The sequence below is a fragment of the Cryptomeria japonica genome, chromosome 5 (genome assembly GCF_030272615.1).
Source record: "Cryptomeria japonica chromosome 5, Sugi_1.0, whole genome shotgun sequence".
Lineage (NCBI taxonomy): Eukaryota > Viridiplantae > Streptophyta > Pinopsida > Cupressales > Cupressaceae > Cryptomeria > Cryptomeria japonica.
This window is the reverse complement of record NC_081409.1, coordinates 861,773,976-861,797,125: the sequence shown is the minus strand read 5'-3', so window position 1 is coordinate 861,797,125 and position 23,150 is coordinate 861,773,976. Positions and strand designations below refer to the sequence as shown.

Sequence of the window (23,150 nt, the reverse complement as noted above, 5' to 3'; positions counted from 1 at the left end):
ATGAAGGATCTGGTTTGTGGTGAGGGGCAATGACTGGCACCTGAAGCCAACGAAAGAAATGCATATGATGGAAGCGCAGTGGGAAGTCATCTTTAATTGCTTGGTTAATTCTTTATTTTTTGGTGGCAAGAGGGGATACACCCAAAAATCATTGTTCTGTTATGACTAATGACTCCGTTGCACTTCACAGGAAATATTCTGAAGACTGATACTGATAGGGCAAATCTTGTTTTCTTGTCACTTTTTCCTAGTAATGATGATTCTATTTGTTATTAGCTTTGCATAGTTTCCACAGGACAGGTAATCTCCCACTCTGGTCTAAATGGGCAATCCTAATCATTCACCTGTTTTAGTTTTATGTCATAAAATAATATGGCCCGTTAGCCTGTTTAAAAAAAAATAGTTTTTCCAAAAGTTAAAGTATAACTATATAAATATTAAACATGCACCATGCATATCCCTTCCTCTGAAACAAAACATTTAAATTTTAAAATGAGGATAATATAAAGATTGTAGATGTCAATCAGGTTATTGGCGAATCTAAATTAGTCTTACAGTGAATGTTTGCCAAGGAGACAAATGTTATAATACCTTCTATGCAATTTCATGACCTTCATACCTGTAAGTAACCACATGGGCATTTTTTCATAGCTATATACCAAATATTATGCCGCAATAATTTCATGCAGAAATACAAATCTTTGAAGCTTCTACATCACCTAATGCTCAAGAAAACCAGCTATACTAAAACCTTCCAGTAATGAGATTCTCACTTCACTGCTACAGGAATTGCCAGCTCAACTTTGCCAGTCCTTCCATTTAGCTTTGGCTAATTGATAATCAGATTGACAGCCATCTAATCACACTTGAAAAGTTCATCCTGATGCAACAGAAATTTTTTAAAATGTCCTTTCTGATCATTAGATGTGTCCCTGATAAAGAATCAGCTGCTTTAGATACAATTTAAAGCAACTTAGCTTGCAGGTAGGATCCTCTGTTAAAAAGCATATGCCATTAAGAAAGATGGAGAAGGCACGAGAATAACTGTAGGTTATTAGCTCCCAAGATTTCATAAGTATCTCTTGAAACCTGACCAGCACAAAAGGACTAAACAAGAGGTGGAAGGATCAGCCAAACTTACAGTTTGGTCCAAATCTATACTTCATAAAGAGATATGATTCTCGGTTACAGGATAATTCCCAAAGACATTCATGATTTTATCAAGATAACTCTTAGTTTCAACAACAAAGCTTATTCCCAAAATACATGGAAAGCATGACAGGATATTTTGTCAAGAAAAATCTACAGCTTTCTCTGTCATGCCAATTCACAAATAGAATTTTTCAATGTATCATTGTTGTCCAGAGAGCTAGAGACAATATCATTTTATTTAAGAGAACAACCAAGAATATATGTTCTTTTTTGATGTGGGAGGGCCAGATTTCTAAAATGTGCCACAGAAATTCCAGCAATATCGCCTGCAAAGGAGAATTACAATTTCAGGGCAGCAATTGCTTCAGGTTTGAAATCCACCCTTAAGCTCAAAATTCTTCGAACTTCACCAGGTGTTAATCTCCATGTCATGGGCCCGGAGTTTTCTCCCCAGTAATCCAAAATCTCTGAGACCTTTTCTAGGTTCAAGATAGTTGCCATTTGTGTAAGTCGTGCAAACTTATCCCTAACAGTTCTTTGTGTCATACTAGAGAAGTGGCCCACCAGAGTTCGTGCATCTCGATCAAGCTGTAAGCCACCCAACTGATTGAATCTCTTCTGAGTCATTATCACCTCCAATCTTTTGACAATAAAGTCAATGATCAAATGCACAAGAGAATCATAATTATTTGTTGTCATGGCCGGTTGCAGCCAAGTAACATTTGTCTCTACTGCATGTAGTATTTTTTGTACCCATGGATCATTAATTTCATTTTCAGCATACTGCATTTCGGATAACTCATAGCTTATTGTGGCAACAGTATCCAAAATCGGTCGGAGGCGGGGTGTTATGCTGCTAGCTAACTGCTCCAGGCCTGCATTTAATACTTGTTTAAAGGCATTGTTTGTTTCTGCGAGCTCAGACAAGCATGACTTGACTTTTTCTCTATCAGCTGCTGCAGGAAATGCCTGTGACCAATATAATTACCAATTATAAATTATATATAAATAATAAAAACTATGAAGTATAGATTTAAAAATCAAACACAGATAAATAGAACCTCAACAATAAAATTTTCAACTTTCGAAGGGAAAAGTTATTTTTTGTGTATATGTATCTTAAATGGAAGTAAAATAACTGGTTAAGACAATGGGTACTTGCATTTTGTGTTCTCTTGGTTAAAATTAAAAACATCAATTTATGATACAATGTGTTGGTAACCTACTATCCACCCAAACGAAGCTCATGAATGAGATTAAAAGGAAACAAGAGATCACTCACCTCTGCACAATGCTCCTCAATTTCATGTCTAAGCTTCAGAACATACTCACTGCTAACATCCAGATTATTTAAAGCAGTTGCAATTTCTGTGCCTATCTTAAATACCCCTACACCCCCTAAAAACAGTTTGCTACCCAGGTTTGGTTCTCTTGTCTTCCTTTGTAAAGCCTCCGTGAATTCATTGTTCAGCAAATTAATAGCACCATTCAAAACTGCAAGCACAGACTGAACACTAGAAGTAGACATAGCCCTTCTGCAACAACTCTGCAGGACATAAAATACATCATCCACCATAGAAGTGGTGAGGCCATCAGGAATAAATTCATCAATCTGGATAGCCTTCCTCACATTCTCTACCATGAAAAACTCTTCAAGGATAATATAATACCCTGTCAATTCCTTTGCAGCTCGACTGAATGCCCCACTTCTAAATGCATTGGTGGCTCGAGGACTCAACTGGGCATCAACAGATCCAACTTCCCTCAACTTGGTTATCATAAATTGAGTATAGTCCTCACTTAACTGGGTTAATGACAGTATTTCCTCCAGGTAAATTTCAATCTCTCTGGGATCTGGCCCTTCTTGGGCTCCTACTACTGATATCAGACTGTTATTCTGTGAATTGATCTCTGATGCTAACCTTGCTAGTTTTCTATAATCCATGTACTTCTTCAAAATTACAGAGCCTCTTGAATTACATTCTTCCTGCAGTTCCCAGATTGCATGTACAATTCCATCTTCACCACAAAGACTCCTCAAAATCCCATCATTCCCTTCAATAGCCAAAACAATATCCTTGAAAAGATTTGTCAAACAGCCAACAAAGTCAGCCTGGGTCTGCACCCCTGTTTGCCCCATGGACTGCTCTGCTATTTCCATTAAACCTTCAAATTCTAATCTGGACCTTAAAGCAACATCTTTTCTTAGGTATGAAACATACAAGTGCAACCCTTCTTCCTGCAGACCCAGAGCAGGGAAAAGCTTGATAAATCTCAGAATGGAAGGATGGTCCCTCTCTTCAATAGCAGAGGAGATTCTTTTTTTGACTATACCCTCAAGTTTTTGCTTAGACTCCAGAAGCTGGTTAGTCTGTTCTCTTGCAGTCTCCCTGCCTCCTGAACCCATGACATTAGAATCACCATACTTGTCATCAAGTTTCATGAATGTTTCCACATATTTGGCAGCGCCCTCATAATCCTCAGATTCAAGTGCCTGTTTAGCACCATCAATACAATTTCCCCTTTCCACAATGTCATCAATTCTTGTTAAGGTGGACTGCACTCGTGATTGTGCAAGATCTAGCTCTCTTACCTTGCCACTGACATGATCGGCAAGATCACAAGTAGAACATACGCTTAGTAGCATTTGGTCTGAATCAGCCTTCACAATATCCAGTACTTCAGAAGATTTCTGGAGTCCACTTAACTTCTTCTCCAGCTCATGGCGCTGTGATAGTAGAGTTTCCAACTCTGCATCAATGTCCCTTTGGTATGCAATGCATTCATGTAGGAAACGTGTCATAGCACCCACATCTGTGAGGTTTTTTATTTGCTCTACTGTGTCTGGTGCTCCAAAGTCAATTAATGTAGCCCCTCCTTTTTCCTGCCCATTATCTAATCCTGCAAATGCCATCCCCATCCCTGTTACTTCTTTCTATGTATCCATACCACAAATTGTTCAGTCTACTTTTGAACAGCTACATACAATCCCTGCAAAAGAAATTTGAAGCAATATCCAATCCATATTGTGAAAAAATTAGTAAGGTACAGCATGCCCGAATCCAAATCTATAAAAATCAGAATCTATGAAAATCAAACCGAAACAGGGTGTGCGAACACACCAAATATTGACAGATCATTTTTTAACAAGGATATTCATTAGCTTTTTTCAATAAAAGGTGCATAAAGTTATAGATTTTCAAAATATAAATATACTACATCCTGATGATGGATCATTGAGTGTGATTTGAAACGTTGATGCAAATAAACACACACAATTGAATCCAGAAGTTGCACAAAGAATTACTATGGATTGTGGAAAACTGATATCACTAAACAATTACTCCTATGTACTTTTCAAGGCTGACAATATGCAAAATTAAATGCAACTAAAACAATAAGTGACAAGACCCAGCTACATTTTGTGAATATTTGTAAAACACTTTTATTGCAGTATTGTTATGGGAAGTAGGAAAGTTCAAATCCCAACTAAAAAGTCTTTGTGGTTAACTAGGAAGATTTTCTGAAGAGGAAAAATTGCTCTGAATTTTGATTTCTGATTTCTTAAAAGTTTCTTTTCTCTTTGAATTCTTTTAGTGAGCTCTACAAAATATTGAGTTTAACAACTCCCTTCAAAAATATAAAAAATAAGTTAAGCTGAATTTCAAATATAAAATTGATTGTAGAGATCTAATTAGTTTATATGTATAGAATGAGCTATGCTTTTGCTTCCTGGATGATATCAGCACATTTATTATTGTCAATAAAACTGTTCAATGATTAACATCTAGACTCTAGTGATCAATGTATCTTCACACGGTGTATAGCAGAACTTACTCATGCACTAGAGGAACTTGAATTATTTATGAAAAAATACTGCAAGGATGGATGACAAGTACAACATGCAAATGCAGAGTCGTCAACTTCTAATGGCCTCACTTGAACATGGAGTGCAAAAATATCCAAATCCAATTCAAGTATCCCTGTCCAATGACAACTCAGTAAAGAAAATTTGACTTTGCTGTTATCAGTAGTAGAATTGCTGGTCTTAAGTATGCTCTTGAAGTTGCAAAACATAGATCTCTGCCAGTCATCACAAAACCTAAACTCCATTGAAGTAATACCAATAACAAAAAAAGCAGTGTCGGTATGGTTCTGGAGCCCTTTCAGTTCTGTTGAGAATCATATAAGGAATACTATTGTTGCTGGTGTATACTAATGCGATGAAGAAAATGTTTAGATGAGGTGCATGAATTTTTATGTAGTTATCCTGACTTCTTGGATACACTAAAGTTTAGTTTGATCTAAAAATATCAATTGTATATAGTACATGTATAGCTAATTGAGCATTTTTGTGACGACAGTTACCCATTTTTTGTCTCTAAGTCAAAAATAGCCTTTTTGGAGAGTCGTGTTATTTAAAAAAAATACCCAATCGGTTTCAAGTAGATCTAAGAAGTCTAAAGGGTGAAATTTATTATTATTGAAACCTTTTACATCCTTATGTTTTTGTGTTTTAATAAATATGGGCACATATCTTGAGTAAAAATCAATGATTATCCAAAGGGTTTTAATATCTCTCAATTAAAAGCCATGCATAGTTTTAGAATGAATTTGAAAAAATAAATAAAAAAAGAGCATTCCTCCACGTTGAACTAAGTCAAAGATGAGTTTATTTTAAGTTTGAGAGGGAAATAAGAATCTCAAAAAATGAGTTCCCACGTTGAATGTAAAATCAAGTGTAAGTCTCCATGTCATAAGCCTTTTCCATGTGGATTAGGGTTCAAAGAATGAAGATTGACTTGCATTTGCAAAGAGAAAACCCTATCTATGCAGCATGATAATGAGTAAGTGAAGAAATAAGTCCAGATCTAGGTGGAAGAAGTAGTCAGACAGGAGTTTTGAGCGTGAAATCTACATCCGATTGGTGAAGGGCATGCAAGAAGATTTTTCTTGCACTCCATAGACTAATCATGCATACCAAGAAAATAGGTTCACTTGAGTTCTTCAAGTCTGCCCTATTATCTCATACATCCACCGTGGAAATGAAGTCCTTCCCGCCTCATGAGCTACATACAAGGTCTTATTACAGCTGATCTATTATCAAAGAACCATTAAGTAGCAGTAACCTGTATCACACATCAAGTTACATGTGAAAGGAGCAGTTACAAATGATCAAGAGACAGTTAAGGGTTTGCTCCATGAGTTACAGATGCGTAATGAGCTTTTGTTAAAGGAACAAAACATCGAAAAGATCAAACAAGACATGGAGATCACTGAAGTTGTGTCACGCATGTCATCAGCCTGTCAAAAAGAGGTTTGTTTCACGTTGTTTGACCTAGGGAAGCAAAGTTGTTTGAGCATATCAAGGCCGTGCATCAGATGATTTTCTTCATTTTTGTTCTTGATACAAATATAGATTTGTAAAAGCATTCAATATTTTGTCAATGATGATTAAGAGATTCTCTTTTATTATCAAATTCTTTTACAAGTTTCTTCCTATTATTATGATAAACTCTCTGTTCAAACCTTTATTGATCAAAAGTCATCAAAAGGTTTCATAAAGCAATACAAAAGCCTTAGCATGCCATAAAGATAGAGCAAGATAGCATATGATATTATGAAGCCACAGAGAAAGAGCAGGGGTTGCTGCAATAGTGAAGAACAGTGAGTACTTGTCACAGCCAATAGAGGGTACAATGCAGATACAGCTCAAGGAGTCACAAGTAAAGGGCAGTGAAATGCACAAGATATTTTTTGCCTAAAGTACAGCCACAGACTTAGCCACTTTTGTCTCAAGATCCTGGAGCAGTCCAAGCCTTGTCTCAGACCTAAGGATCTAATCACAGAGCAGCCCTTTGTCCTTTGTCACAGAATAAAAAGACAGTGACCTGTAAGAACAGCAAAGAGGACATTCTTGTTGACCTTTGATGACAGTTGGTGTCAAAGATTTTTGTCCAGACACTATCCATCAAAGACCTAGGTTGCAGTCATAAAAGTACATCCACATGTTACGGGCAAGTATCAAGGTGATGAGCAAATAAGAAAAACTCTGTTAAGACTAGTTTTGAGGGCAGCCAAGTTTATGACAGAACATTCAAATTTAGGGTTTGTTGCAGAACAAAGTACAGTGACTAAGTTCTATCAATGGAGTTATTTGGCTACATTACAAATGAGGTAAAAGCTCAGGAGGCAGTCCATTTGAAGAGATGAAGATGGCCTTCTCTTCACAATCAATACATGGTGCATCCATGGCATCAAAACCTCTTCAAAAGATGACATAGACTGGAAAAAATGAGCAGCAGAGAGTGTCTAAAAGAAGCATTGCAGCATCACCAATCTCAAGAGGTCCATACCTCTGTCATGGTAAAAGTTGAATACAATTAATGACTTTGAACAAATAATGTACAAGTTTCTAAGACAAACCATGAAGAACACAGACAATGACAGACCCTTGTCAAGGAATTCCTATCTGTCACCAAAAGGACAGTTTGAAATTGTTCAAGCTCATTCACACACAGTGAGAAGGGAAGGCATACACAAAGACAATGACAAATATATAGTGCATAGTCTAAGACTGCCAAGACAGAGCAAAGCATGGAGACAGCCCTAGATCAGCTTCAAGATCATACATATCATGACAATAGTGAGAGCAGTGACATCAAATGAAGCCACAGTGAGCCAACCATTGCAGGAGCAGTCCTTGGACAGAGGGGTTAAGAGCATAAAGATAAAGGCTTAAAGACAGTCCACCGTACCATCTTCAAGGCACGAGACAGTCCTAGCAAAGGTCATATATGATGCAGTGATGATATTTAAGCCATAATCACAGTCAACAGAGCACCAAAGTCCATCAAGGAGCAGAGCTTGAACAAAAAAGAGCCTTTGCAAACATTTTTGAACCTATTTTAGGTTATAACTGTTCATTGCCAAGATACAGAGTATGCCAAAATACATGAGTAATAGATACTTATCAAGGTCAATTAACAGTCTTAATCATAGAGTAGCGAACAAACTTTTCAACTGTCATGAGCTTAGATGCTTAATAAATAGTGAGAAAACAGAGAGGATCAGACAAAGGCATTTATAATAGTCATGGCATCAATCAAAAAGGGACTGTGGCAAGGATTCTCAGTCACTGTCAAAGGTATCCATAAATGAAAGTCCAGTCATAAGGCTATTGCAATAAGGTTCTTTACCACTGAACAGTGCAACACATAGAGTTCAGTCATCAGAAGCATGAAAGATTAGAGAATGCAGTCCTTAAGGGGTGATGAAAAGAACAGAGTAGTGAAGAACAGTAAGGAGGTGCATCTCAAATGCCACATACACAGTCAGAAGACATGGATACAAAGTATAGTCACAATTAGATAATCATACAAAAGACAGCCCTAGAGCAAGGCATATAATGCCCATGACTGATGAAAGGGTCTAGATAACAAGAAAGGTGCAGTCATTGTCATTTAGCAGAGTCCAAGGGTAAATAACAGTCACCCATTCAAGATACATTAATGAAAAGACTCTACACAGTCCTAAAAGAAGTCAAAGGGTCACTGTCAAAAATAGACTCAGAAACAGTCTCATAAAGAGATCATTGCCTTTCTCAAGAACAGAAATGGAGGCACTATCAAACCCTAAGGCAAGGTAGATGCACTATACAAAAATGGCATATCTTTCTTTTTTGTAACATAAAATCATGATCAAAAGTGCAAGTCTATCAAGATTCTTAAGGGGTTTAGACATGAATCAGTTTATAAGCAATAATGGGCAGAGCTTAGCTACAGTGCAGCATCAAGAAAACAATAAGAAGTCCTTCATGTATGAAGAACTTTAGTCACAGATAGAGATGAGAGATTTTAACACAAAATAAATCAGAACAAAAGGAAAGCTAGAATGGGAAGATTACTTGTTTAAAAAAGGGTGGAGACCATGCATAGTAGTAAGTCTCAACATATATGAAATGCAAAATTTGTTTTCATGTGCCTATCTAGTTATCAATCGTTCTCTAGCAAGACAAGAAAGTAGGGGACTGCACTATAGTAGACTTTCCTGACCTTGAGGAGAGCCATAGGGTTCCTACAATTATATTTCCCAGTTCATCATTGAAATCTACTTGGAGCAGTAAGCTGATTCACTCACTTTTTGGGATCATATTTTCCAATGTGGGGATTCAAAAGAAACTAAGAAGGGATCTCTTGAGAATTCATTTTCATAACTTGACATGCAAAGACATAGTAATTTGGACGAGCAATAACACTCTGAGAACTCCTAGACTATTTGTTAATGAAGTTTTTAATATTCATTTCATTTCATATTGAACTTTTAAGCAAATAGCTTACACTTTGAAGCATCCTAAAGGCCGCTCTATCCTAAAGGGATGTTTAATAGCATAGTTTAAAAACTCGTGGACTCGCCACGGACTCACAGGAGCTACGAGTCGACTCGCCAAGGACTCGCGAGGCGAGTCCATTTGAAAGACTCGCGAGTCTTTTGCAAGGACTTGCGTGAGTCTTTTGCACGGACTCGCGAGTCTTTCAGATGGACTCGCGCGACCCAGAAAAACCACCAGGCAAGCTTTAAAAATGAGTTTGTTTTTTTTGCCTTCATTTGGCGTAACTCCCCCCCTTTTTGACTTTTTTGGGGGTTAAGGGGTAACCCTAATTGGACGTGGGCCAATAGAAAAATAACACCCGATGCCTTTATAAAATAATAAAAGTATTTTTGGCCTCGCGTGACCCCGCAAAGGGCAATGCCCCTTGACCCCAACTTGGGGGCGCTGCCCCCAAACCCCCGTGAAAAAATATAGGGGGAAACTGCGCTAATGGAAGTAGGGAAAATTTAACCTCCGAGTCTGATTAGGCTCCATATAACAACATAATTAGCATTGAAGAAATCTTGGTATTATACATTTTAGAGTTGAAAGTTTGAAACTATGAGTATGAATGATAAAATTTCAAATATTGCGCGTTTGTTGATCATATGACATGTGTAATGTTTCAATTATGGCTCTTATGTTCTCTAAATGCATTAATCTCTTTATGTTTTTTTGTAAAACTACGGTTTTTTTTTTTTGTCGAGTCCTTGCCGAGTCTTTCGCGAGTCTTTCACGAGTCCGAGTCGGAGTCCAAATTTTTGGTTTGCCGAGTCCATGGCGAGTCCGAGTTTTTGAACTTTGTTTAATAGCATATTATCATATACCACATGCATTCTGTAATGTCCCCAATTTGAAATAGGAATTAATAATAATTAATAATAATTGTGTGCGGGAAATGAGGGCGACAGAAACGTAAGTCTGATTCAAAAAGGCCCACACACCAATGAGACTCTTGGTGCCAGTTATAGGAACTATATTGAAATAGTTCAACTTCCCAAGGGGTGTCCCATTGTTCTCTATCTCACAGGATCCCTGAAGTCAATGTCTTTGCTCTCAGATCACTGAGCAAAGTGACTTAGGAATGACAATTCCAAGAATGAGTGATGTTTGATTATTATGCATGAATGCATTCCTAAAACATGTATGATAGTGAAACTAGGATGATTAAACTAGTATGAAGATAATGCTATGATAAAAGATTAGTAATCTTATCCTAACATGATATACTAGTCTAACATGGATATGCTATGATATTGAAAATGCTTCTAAATGCTATTATGATTAAACAAAGAGAGGCTAAATGCTTAGTAATTAGACTATAAGTTTGATGCATGAAAGATTATTGATTAGCAAAATGACTATAAGTTTGATGCATGAAACTTCTATATCACTAGCAAAATGACTATAAGTTTGATACACAAAGACTTCTATATATAAATGAGAGAATGAGAGCTCTATTTATAGGAAAAATAGGGCAATGGATGGTCAAGATTGGATAATCTTTACAAGGGCCAGGATTGAAAGTTAATCAATCCATGTTTACAATTCTCACCAATGAAATGGTGACAATTGCCAACAAGAGGTTGCTTGAGAGGAGATGAACGAAGCATTCAATGCTTGAGAAAACATGGAGGTTACCTTAGGAGGTAAGGTTAAGGTTAGGTTAGGGTTATCCAATGGATAAAGCTTTTACCCAAGAGGTAAACTTTTGTGCAAGGGTTAAAAGGATAACCAAGATTAAAGCCATGAATGCTTAATGAGACCCTTGGGTTAGATGAGGGTTGAGTTAAAGAGAAAGTCTCTAATCATGCAAGAAGGTTGAGTTAACCATTGATGGTTATGTAAGAGCCTTAAATGGTTTGAAAGACTTTGAGGGTTAACTTGTTGAGGACATAAAGCCTTTAATGGTTTTCAAAGACTTTGGATACTTTGAAAAGTGACTTCTCTTTGCTTAGGATTGAGACAATATTTAGGAGATGGGTTAGGCTAAATTGGAAGTGATTAGAAGAATCTAGAAGGGGGTTTAGGAGGCAAGTGGGAGATGTAGGAAAATGCAAGAGGAAAAAGGATTTTAATTAAAATAAAATTACTTTAGTTCAATCAAATAGATGCAACTTGCATAAATACAAGTGGGGGATTTAAATAAATAAATTAGATTTATTTATTTGCAAGGATCAATTTAATTAAATGTAAATTTAATTAAAAAGGGAGAAAGGGGAATCAATTAAATAAATTGATTTATTTAATTAAAGTTAGAAAAAGTTTAGGTGAACTTCATTAAATAAATCGAGTAATTTATTTAATCAAATAAATGAATAAAAAGAAATTAATTAAATAGAATTTAATTAATTGGGGGAATGGGGTTAAAATGAATATAAATATTCACTTGGGAAAGTGGTCAGATTTATACGTCTACAATAATAAAATTAAAATACAAAAGAATAAAATAACATTTAAATTAAAATATAAAATTAGATATAATTAAAATTTAGCTAAATTAATGAATGGTCAAAAGGCATGAAATGAAAAGTTGTGACTCCCTCGGACATGAGATATAAAAGGGAGAAGAGAACCTCAATTGAGAGGGGAGAAGGAGGAGAAAAGAAAGAAGGGAGCATGTGAATCAAGGAAGAGTCAATGGAAGAAGGAAGGAATGGGAAGTAAATAAGGAAATGACTATTCCAAAGGAGGGCAGAAATTATGAAAGGTTGTGACTCTTTCGAAGGGCAGGCATGTTGAAGGGGTGTGACATCTCCCTCACAATGAAAGATATAAAGGGAAGAAGGTATCATTTGAGGAGGGAGGCAAAAAAAAAAAAGAAACATCAGATCTCAGGCATCCAGCACGGAGGACATTAACCCTTGTGATTTGGCATGAATAGATGAAAACAATATAATAATATGTACTTATAATATCCATGCACTTGTGATATTCATGCACTTAAAATGTTTATGCGTTTATAGACTACTTTCTTGGAATAATCTAATATCCATGCACTTCATATCTTTGCAAACATGCTCTATGTATATTGATAATAAAGATAATGCTGCATAATGTTTGTGTATTGTGATGCATAATTTGTATGTTACTGATGTCACCAACTGTGGTGGAGGGATAAGAGACACAATAGGGGGAATGTGAAAGATTCCTCACTAGGTATGGCGGCTCGTAAAGATGGTTAAGGACCATGAGGCCACCTCGTGATGATGGTTAAGGACCGCATGAGGTCAAGTTGGATAAGGTCCTAACTTTGGGCCTAGGGTTAAGTCAAGGGCAGCCTATTGCAACCTTCCCTCCAAACCCTATAGGGTTATTGAGGTAGACAAGAAAGGGGATCCTCAATCATAAGGGGAGAGAAGAATAGCATGATGGAGGGGAATAGTGTATAGGCTCCGCTAGGCACGCCAACTCATGAACATGATTAAGGACCACATGAAGCCAAGAGGGACAGGGTTTCCGCTCTTGGCCTAGGGCTGAAGATATTTAGGGCACCTCATCGTGACCATCCTATCTCCATCCTCGTTATGGTTGAGCCCTTAGTCACCGCGTTCGCCAAATTTTCGGCTTCAAATTTGAAATTCGGCGAACTTATCAACAACATATGGAATTCACAAAAAGTCGTTTGAAATTCGCAAGATATCAGGTAGAGGTTTTTGTCGTCGATGGATGAACAATTCACTGTTACCGTCATGAAGCATGAGGGTCGTGGAAGGTCTAGAGGTCGATGCTCTGCCTTGCCGCTAGTAGGGTTTGCAGACGGCCACGTCGGGAGACACGAGGGATATAAACATAAAAATTAAAAGGACTTCATAAACTTGCCCGATTTAAATATAAAACATGTTGCCCGATATAAATACTAACTAATATTAAACATTTCATAGTATTAAACATCTAGTATAAGTTGTTGCCTGATATAATGTTAAGTTGTTAACTAATATTAAACATTTCAAAATATTAAACATCTAATATAAGTCGGTGCCCCATATAATGTTAAGTTGTTACTAATATTACACATCTAATTTAAATGTTAACTAATATATTAACATTTATTATAAAAGTTGTCAAATTTAATATTTAATATTTAATATATTAAAAATTAAATATTTTAGAATATTTAATTTAAATTTTCAATTATTTATATATAAAGTTTGACAAATTAAAATTAAAATATATTAATTAAATTAAATAAGTTTAATATTATTTATTTTGATATTTTTTAGATATATTATTCATATTTTTCTAAAAACTCAAATTTATATAGTCGAATTTAATGACGAATTTTTTTTCGAATTTTTTCCTCTTGCCGAATTTCATTCGATTTTTATTGTTGGCGAATTCGAACTCGGACATGAATGCGATGACTTAGGTTGAGCCTATGAGATCATTTGGACTTATGTGCAATAAGTGTGTTTCTCCTTTAGCCCTAGAGATAGATATATTATATGTCTTATGTCTACATTCAAATTTATCTTGGTTGCAGGTTTCCAAGACAGACTTACCTCATTCTATTCTTAGGTAAGGATTATCTCTCTAAGTAAGTTGTGTTCCTTGTTTCATTTGGATCTTGTGCATTTAGGGCAAATTACAAGGTAATCCAGGAAATGGACATTACAAATGGTATCAGAGCATGATCCTACTAGCCTGCAGAGTAAAGAAAAATTAATGGATGCATTTTAGTCAATGAGAACGAATCTAACAATATGTGTATTTGCATGTATGCTTTGTGTTTTCATAGATCCATGTAAATGCTTTGTGCTTTTGTGTATGTTCTGTGCTTTGTTCATACCTGATGTGTTTCTAGTATGTCTACTCTATGAATATCTATGATTAATGTAAACATATTCCTATCATCATGAGATTTCTATTTTTGGCTGATCTAGAATATGAAAATAACTAGAGTGAACCAAAAAAAGATATGACATTGCTTGAGGACAAACAATTTTGGGAAGGGCGGACTATAATGTCCCCACTTTGAAATAGGATTCAATAATAAATAATAATAACAAAATTAGAATACAAAAGAACAAAAATAACATTTAAATTAAAATATAGAATTAAATAAAATTAAAATTTAACTAAGTTAATGAATGGTCAAAAGGCATGAAATGAAAAGTTGTGACTCCCTTGAACATGAGATATAAAAAGGAGAAGAGAACCTCATTTGAGAGGGAAGGAGGAGGAAAAAAGAAAGAAGGAAGCATGTGAATCAAGGAAGAGTCAATGGAAGAAGGAAGGAATAAAAAATAAATAAGGAATCAACTCTTCCAAAGGAGGGCAGAAATTATGAAAGGTTGTGACTCTTTCAAAGGGTGGTGATTGTAAAAGGTGGTGACTCTTTCGAAGGGCAGGCATGTTGAATTGGTGTGACTTCTCCCTTACAATGGAAGATATAAAGGGAAGAAGGTCTCATTTGAGGAAGGGGGGGAAAAGGAAGAAACATCAGATCTCAGGCATCCAGTATGGACATTAAAACTTGCTAAAGATGGTTAAAGACCATTGGTTAAAAACCACGAGGCCACCTCATGATGATGGTTAAGGACCATCGGTTAAGGACCACATGAGGCCAATGAGGATAAGATCCTAACCTTGGGCCTAGGGTTGAGTCAAGGGCACCCTATTGCAATCTTCCCTCCAAACCCTATAGGGGTTAGTTATTGAGGTAGACAAGAAAGGGGATCCTCAATCATAAGGGGAGAGAAGAATAGCATGATGGAGGGGAATAGTGTACAGGCTCCACTAGGTACACCACCTCATGAGCATGGTTAAGAACCACATGAGGCCAAAAGGTATATGGTTTCACTCTTGGGCCTAGGGCCAGAGATATTTAGGGCACCTCATCATGACCAACCTATCTCCATCCTCGTTATGGTTGAGCCTATGAGATCACTTGAATTTATGTGCAATAAGTGCATTTCTCCTTTAACCCTAGAGATGGATATATTATATGTATTAAGTCTACATTATTATCTAACTTGGTTGCAGGTTTCCAAGACAAACTTACCTCGTTCTATTCTTAAGTAAGGATTATCTCTCTAAGTTATGTTCCTTGTTTCATTTAGATTTTGTGAATTTAGGGCAAATTACAAGGTAACCCAAGAAAGGGGCATTACACATTCTACAACAGAAGAGAGTGGATAATTTGAGACTTCAAACTAAAAAGAAGCACAATAAAGGATCCGCTTGTGCAAACCCAGCCCAACAGAAATGAAAAATGGGATAAAACTAGTCCAATATTAAAAGCCACACATATTTTACAACCTCAAACCATAAAACAGCAGAACCAAGGCTACCCAACATAAAATGAAACCTAAAGTAAAGCTAGTCCAATACTAAAGTCCAAACTAGCTAATTTCAAAGTTGTTTAAGGATCAGGTCTTTCATATAGAGCCTCAACTTAAAAAAAAAATCCATATAAGAGATGATAAGTGTTTCTGAAATTGAGATCGTACTGATTTTGATTCCATATGAAGCAAACAAAATCACATGCAAAACACAAAAATAGGTGTGGCATACCCTAAAAACCAATCCCTAGTGATCGCATCAAAGCATTCTGTTACTCAGAAAGGGAAATTCAACTAATCAAAATAAAATAAAACACTTAAAACATCAAATCCTTCATAGTAGATATCCAGGTTCCAACCCCAAAAGAGAGGATAGAGTAATTTTTTTTAAAAAAGGAAAACAAAAATCAACCTCCTGGGTAGGGCATACCCAGTGGATCATACTATATTTAGGCCTGCAAACTGGCTAAACTGTTAATAGGGCGCAGCATACCCTCATAACAATCCTCAATCACGGCATCCAAAACAGAGAGTTACTCTTACAGAAGAGTTCCCCAAATCAAAACAAACAAATCAATACTAAGAGAAAAAGGGACTAGGCAATCAATTCTAATACATGGCCAGATTTGAGAGTGGCAACAAACAAAATGCTGCCAAGCGAGAAGATCAATGCACAACGGAAATTCCAAGCAACGCAAAAACCCTGACCCTAACCCCCGATTATAACAACAAATCAGATAATATGATAAAGGTTTTGCTTCTTTAACAAACCCCATCCAGCAAATCAAAGACCCATTTGAAAAAAATTAAAAAGAATCGAATTAGAAATCCATCGCATATTGGCTGGGATCGAAGAAATTCACCATACCTTAAGAGAACAGCGGCTGAACGAGAAACACCATTACAGCAAAATGATAATTCATTCCTGGTGACTAGAGGAACACCATTATTCGTGATTATATTTCTTGGTTGTTTTTGCTACTGAACTAGAGCAAACATACATTTATTATTATTATTATTTTATTGTTATTATGTAATTAATTTGTACATTTTTTCCACTAATAAAAATAATTTTCTGTATAAATCTCTAAGCACTGTTTTAAATTCTCTTTCAATATAATTATTTTGTGTCATTGTAGAGATTTGTTAGCTTTCTAACTGGTTATGAATCATCATGAAATAAAAAGGGGGATTGCAACATCCAAAGTCTTAAGAAGAGGGATTGCAACAACCAAAGTCTTAAGTTATCTCTAGATAAAAACCATGTGCCATGATCAATACTAAAGTTGCTAGTGTGTGCATGATAATTCTCTTCTCTATATATGTGTTTGATTGTAAAAGCCTTTAGTTTGTTGAATTAGGGTCAAAATTGATTTTCAATTTTGTTGATTTTCTAATTCTCGATCGCTTTTTTCTTATTACATTTATAATAATGTGAGAGTCACCTTCTATTTGCATCTTCTTTATGCCTAGGCGTGAACAAGTTTGTAGGCCTAAAAGGAGTGCCATGGCTTCTGATTTGTTATTTATTCTCTAACTAAGACCCATCGAAAGGTACACCAATTACATGTTCTTGCATGCTCTTCATGGTCTCTCATAATACAACCAGACCCAAAGATGCTTGGATTGCCCCTAAAACCCCTACCAAAATTTAACTTTCTTATTACTTAAAATTATTTATTTTATCACAATATAATACAAATAAATTGTAAATTTTAATTGATAATTATTTTACTTTAAATTTTAACTGATAATTATTTTACTTTAAATTTTAATTGATAATTATTTTACTTTAAATTTTAACTGATAATTAGAGAAAATGTTGATCTATTTTTTTGCATATATTTGTGTAGTATATGAGGTCAATTGGTATGCCATTTAGTAATGATGTTGTTTGTGCAACAAAGGTCTTAATGGAGAAGTGACAGCTTCAAATAAACTATGCATCTACTTATAAAGACCCAAACGTGAGTGAAAAATAACCTCTAAATCAAGAAGATAATATATTTACATTACCAACATTTCCCATGTTATGTTTGCAATAGGGGGAGAGGGGGAGAGAGAGAGGGGGTGATGGATGAGGGAAGAGTGAGAGAGAAAGGGATAAGGAGATGGAGATAGACATGAAGATATATATATATATATATATAGAGAGAGAGAGAGAGAGAGAGAGAGAGAGAGATGTGGATACAAAGAGATAGAGAGGAGTGAGAGGGAGATAGGGAGAGGGAAATAGAGAGATAAATATATAGAGTATGGGATATGGAGTGAATACGAAAGATAGGAAGAGATAATGAGATATATAGATAGAGATGGGTAGTGAGATAGACCCAAAAGTAGGCAAGAGTGAGAGAGAAATAAGGTGATAGAGACAAGTAATAAAGAGAGAGGTATAGAGGGGGGAAATAGAGATAGAGATAGAGATAGAGAAGTCAAGGGGGGAAAGGGGTGTGTGCATATGAGTGAGAGAGATAAAGAGGTGGTAGTCTCCTCCTAAGCATTACACAGTCAACGGGATCTGTGGCCAAATTTTTCCATGTTCTTGTTGTATGATGATGAGTTGATGCCACTTTCAATTGTTCAGGCGAATGAAAAATAGTCAAGATTGAATGATTGGGGTGAGTCTAATAATCTTGCATCTCATGTCTAACATTCTAGGAGTGAGGGAGGGAGAGATAGAAAGAGGGGAGATGGAGAGGGAGTGAAAGATAGGTAGAGGAGGGATTGAGAGAAAAGGGGAGAGAGAGAAGGGGGGGGGGGGGGCGAGAGGGGATATGAAGAGATAGAGAGGTATACTGATAGAGATAAAGAGAGATAGGGAGATAGAGGTAAAGAGATATGAATAGAAAGAGATAGAGGGAGATAGAGGGAGGGAGCAAGAGAGAGATAAAGAAGATGCCAAAGACAAGTAATAGAGAGAGGGAGAGATGGATAGAGAGGGGGAGAGATATACATAGAGATGGGAATGGAGAAATAGGGAGTGTGTGTATATGAGTGAGATAGATAGATATATAAATAGATATCTAGAGGAGGGAGAGGAAGGGATAGAAAGGGAGAGAAAGAGAGAGAGTAGAGAAAAATAGAAATCAAGAAAATAATTAGGCTCCATTACCAACATGCACATGTATGTTATGTTAATTTTATTTTATTTTTATTTTTAATAATTATTCTATTATAATACATGAATAATAAGTTATATGTCTAAAAAAAAAAAATTATTTTTTTTATTTTTTTATATTGCATATAAGGAGAGAAGACTATTACAAAGACATGTATTGTTTTTCTACATGGACCGTAGGTCCAAACTTCGCAAGTCTAGAAGATTACTGCAAGCTATAAACAGAGATGTACTGAGTTATACATATGATACTATAAAGCATAATTTCAAAAAAAGGACACAATGCTCATATTTGCCGAACTGAAATGCTATGTCCAGGTCACAATAGCGTCTGCTCCTGAACTACTTCCATCCAAGTAGTCCACCCCTGGGAACCCTCCATCCACACAGCTTGCTTGCCTTCGAGTAGTTGTGAGAGCATCTGAATCTGGTCTTTAACTGGGTCTCTGACTTTGGCAACCTCTAGTCCAAGGCTCTCCATTGCTAGGTCAACGTCCTGCTTTCCTCTTGCTGCCTGCCTCCATTTGTATCCATTCTCCATCTCATGAAGGTACATCTTTGCATTTCCATCCTTAATGAACCTAAGGAACTTATGCTTCTCAATGTTCATTGTCATAGAGACCTACAAAAAAATGCGGTGAAGGGTGAGTCCACGAAAAGACTCAGTAAGGGCCCTACCTATGCCTTGAAATTTATCTTCATTTATGATTTTCCATATATACCATAAAATTTCAGTGGAAAGAATATGCCAAAATAGATTAGTGTCTTTTTTCAGACCCTTAATACACCCAATTAGAACATCAAACATAGTAAATTGGTTAGGAATAGAGATACCAAATAACAACCATATTTCTCTAGCAATACTACATTAAAAAAAAATGTGTCTAACTAATTCAGGAACCCTGCAAACATTGCAAATATCACAATTATTATGGTCTTTTCTGAAAGTCAGCCTATTGATAATCATAAGCCATTTAAAACATTTTTCTTTGGGTGCTACAGGACTACTCCATAATCCTGAAAACACCTTCTGCCACTGTTTTACTGAAAAATCTGCAAGCCATAACTTGTTAATATGTAATATAATGGATTCATCATATGTTAGAGTCTTATAAATATTGATAGCTTTGATATTAGACATGGGTATAATATTATTCCACAAAAAATCTTTAAAATTGTCATTAGTAATCTTGCACTTTTTGGGCAACTGAAGGTTACCGTAAGCTTTTTCATCATGTTATAGGTCCACTTGTGGAAATCTTGCAAATCAAATCTACCTCTGAGGATTTCCCAACTAAGAAGCCTATCATCCTCAATAATATCTCTAAAGAAGCAAATGCCTTTTGCGGCCCAGGCTTTAGCAGAGCACCCTTGCATAAGGGCAAGAGGTCTAGAGGAGTGAAAGAGGTTCCACCAAATGGATCTACCCCCATGGATGAACTCATTGTTGTTGACCCTACTATTGTTGATGAAGGGCCTAATACTTTCCCAGGCCTTTCAAATAGACTTAAAGACACTTGAGCCCTGCACTGAGACTGCAAAGAATCCAGCCACAAGGTCACAAAAAGGTAGGGATTTCCAAGATTTGGCCTTTTTCGGTATAGCCCTCGGGATGTTGTTTCTTACCAGAATTTTCCAAGGTTCATTTCCATCAAATTCCCGGAAGATCCATTTTGCCGCAAGAGCAGTCCCTTGGATTCTCAAGTCCTTTAACCCTAGTCCTCCCAGACTCTTTTGCTTGTGACGCCATTCCCATCTAACAAAATGCATCTTTTTATTTCCTTTCCCATCAGACCAAAGGAAGTTCCTGATGGTTTTTTGAATTTCCAAGATTTGTTAGTTGGGGAACATCCACACCGAGAAGTAATATATGCTGTAAGAAGATAAAAAAAATTGACACACCCGCACTCTTCCAGCGAGCGAGAGATACCTATTATTCCATTTATTGAGCTTTTTATCAATCTTGCTTCTGACCCATAGCCACATTTCCTTGAGGAATGGTGAGATGACAAATGGAATTCCCAAATATCTGACTATCCTATTTGTGCCCCCCCCCCCAATTGGACCCAAAACTTTTGTAACCACTCTGGACGTTGATCCTCCCAACCAAGCATGGTAGATTTAACCTGAAAGACTTTAGCTCCTGAGATCTCCCCTAAAAACTTAATTTTGCCCTCCTAAGCCTCCATATTCAGTTTACTGAGTTCTATAAAGAGTGTCATGTCATCAACAAATTGAGCATTAATTAGCTCATCACCATTCAGAAGTTTGACACCTTGTACTTTAGGGGAGATGGTAAGGTCCCTTAGGATGTAGTACAGGGCATCAGAGGCAATAACGAAGAGAGCAAGGCCTAGGGGGCAGCCCTGTCTAATAGACCTGCTAAGAGTGATATTCTGCGAAAGGGAACCATTAACTTCCACTTGGGTCAATGCATCTTTGAGGAGAATAATCACCCATTTGCAGAATTCTCCTGGAAAGCCAAATGCTTCTAACATCATCAGTATGAATCCCCATTCCACCCTATCATATGCCTTCTCAAAGTCTGGGAGGAACATGGCTGCATTCTGCCCTGATGTCTTTACCCACTCCATGGCCTCCCAGCTAGTGATTAAATTTTCAAGGATGTATCTTCCCTTGATGAACCCTATTTGCGTGGGACAAATGAACTTAGGCAGTAAAGTCTCTAATCTAGTAGCAAGAGCTTTAGCCAATATTTTATAAGAGACATTAAGAAGCGTTATTGGTCTCCAGTTTTTAATAAGAGACTTGTCTCCTTCTTTGGGTAGCAACTTAATAATCCCTTTGTTAATTCATTCTCCTAGGGAGCCAGTCTCAAAGGCCTCTGAGTAGAGATCATGAAGGTCTTGACAAACCCATTCCTCATTAGCTTTGTAAAATTCAATAGGCAAACCATTCGGGCCCGGGGTTTTGTCATTGTTCAGACTTTTAATAGCAACTTTCAGCTCTTCCACTGAGATGGGACCCATCAACGCTTGAGTGTCCTTTGCAGTAATTTTAGAGGGGATAATCATCCTGCACTTTTCTCTAGCATCCTGAGAGTTAATGGAGTCTTCTAAGGTGAAAAGGCCTTTGTAGAACTTGTATACGGTGAAAAATGGATAACAACAATGTTGAAAGACTAAATGAATTCAACCACAAAACCCTAGCCTAACATCAACAAAGATCCACCATAACATATGAAGATTACCTAAGACAATGCAAATCAAATGAAATCGCAAAGATTATACCATCACATGTCCAATAGGGTTTGAATCTCCATTCTTCCTATCTCCATTGATCTTGCTTGATATATTTGCTCTCAAAATTTATATGTGCACAAGAGCTCAACAAAGAACGGAAATGTGGTTGCAAGTAGGCTTGATTGCATATGCAAGTTCGAAAGCGTAGTCGAGGGTGAATGCATAATGAGGGTTTGATAATGAAGGAAGCATCTCCTTATATAGAAGACACTATAAGAAATGGAAGGATAAGATTGAGAGGTGTAAAAGAGGTCGGATATGATTAGAGGGTAGGTAAAGAAAATAATAAAATAATGAGAGGGTAGGTAGTGTATGAATTAAGAGATGAATGACATGTGTCATAGGTAGAAAAGGCTAATGAATTAATTAAATAAATAAAGATTTATTTAATTAATAGAAGAAATAGGATCAATGAAATAAATAAGATATTTATTTAATTTAGAAAAAGGGTAATTTAAATAAATAAATGTATTTATTTAAATGAGAAATAAGGCTAGAAGAGGATAAATGAATTAATTAAATAAATAAAGATTTATTTAATTAATAGAAGAATTAGGCTAAAGTAATTAAATAAATAAAGATATTTATTTAATTAGACATGACAATTTTAGGTGTCTACAGAACTGATAAAAGGCCTCCTTAATATCATCTAGTGCCACAACTTCTTTGTTATCTATCCAAATCCTATCAATTTGCTCTCTACACTGCTTTTTTTTTTAACATATTGAAGAAGAATTTAGATCCTTTGTCATCGAATTGCATCCAATGGGCTCGAGCCCTGATCATGGCCCCTCTAATCTTAGATTGCTGGTGTTTCCTGAGATTGTCCCTTGCTAGGGCTACTTTGTGAGACAGTTCTATATTGCAGGGACTATCTTGGATCTCTGCCTTACATAGGTGAAGTTTATCAGTGTTCTCTCCTTCCACCTATAGTCTTTAGCCTTCTTCTGCCCTATAGTTTA

General features: G+C 36.3%; 2 protein-coding genes across 2 annotated transcripts; both read right to left on the bottom strand.

Annotated features, from left to right (window-relative positions):
• Positions 1–467: 467 nt before the first annotated feature.
• LOC131056540 (conserved oligomeric Golgi complex subunit 4) lies at positions 468–16,807 on the bottom strand. The gene is made up of 3 exons (XM_057990852.2): positions 16,676–16,807; positions 2,435–4,143; positions 468–2,121 (listed from the first exon to the last, which is right to left on the bottom strand). The coding sequence occupies exons 2-3, from the start codon at positions 4,070–4,072 to the stop codon at positions 1,492–1,494; spliced, it is 2,268 nt and encodes a 755-aa protein (XP_057846835.2). The 5' UTR covers positions 4,073–4,143; positions 16,676–16,807; the 3' UTR covers positions 468–1,491.
• Positions 16,808–21,102: 4,295 nt separating this feature from the next.
• LOC131876237 (secreted RxLR effector protein 78-like) lies at positions 21,103–21,519 on the bottom strand. The gene has a single exon (XM_059221131.1). It carries the CDS (start codon positions 21,517–21,519, stop codon positions 21,103–21,105), a length of 417 nt encoding a protein of 138 aa, XP_059077114.1.
• Positions 21,520–23,150: the final 1,631 nt, after the last annotated feature.

Excerpts from the sequence above, each read along its gene's own strand:
- LOC131056540 (XM_057990852.2), bottom strand. The coding sequence starts at position 4,072 with ATGGGGATGGCATTTGCAGGATTAGATAATGGGCAGGAAAAAGGAGGG. Across the intron at positions 2,122-2,434 it reads TTGAGGAGCATTGTGCAGAG|GCATTTCCTGCAGCAGCTGA; the intron begins GTGAGTGATCTC and ends TATTGGTCACAG.
- LOC131876237 (XM_059221131.1), bottom strand. The coding sequence starts at position 21,519 with ATGGAGTGGGTAAAGACATCAGGGCAGAATGCAGCCATGTTCCTCCCA.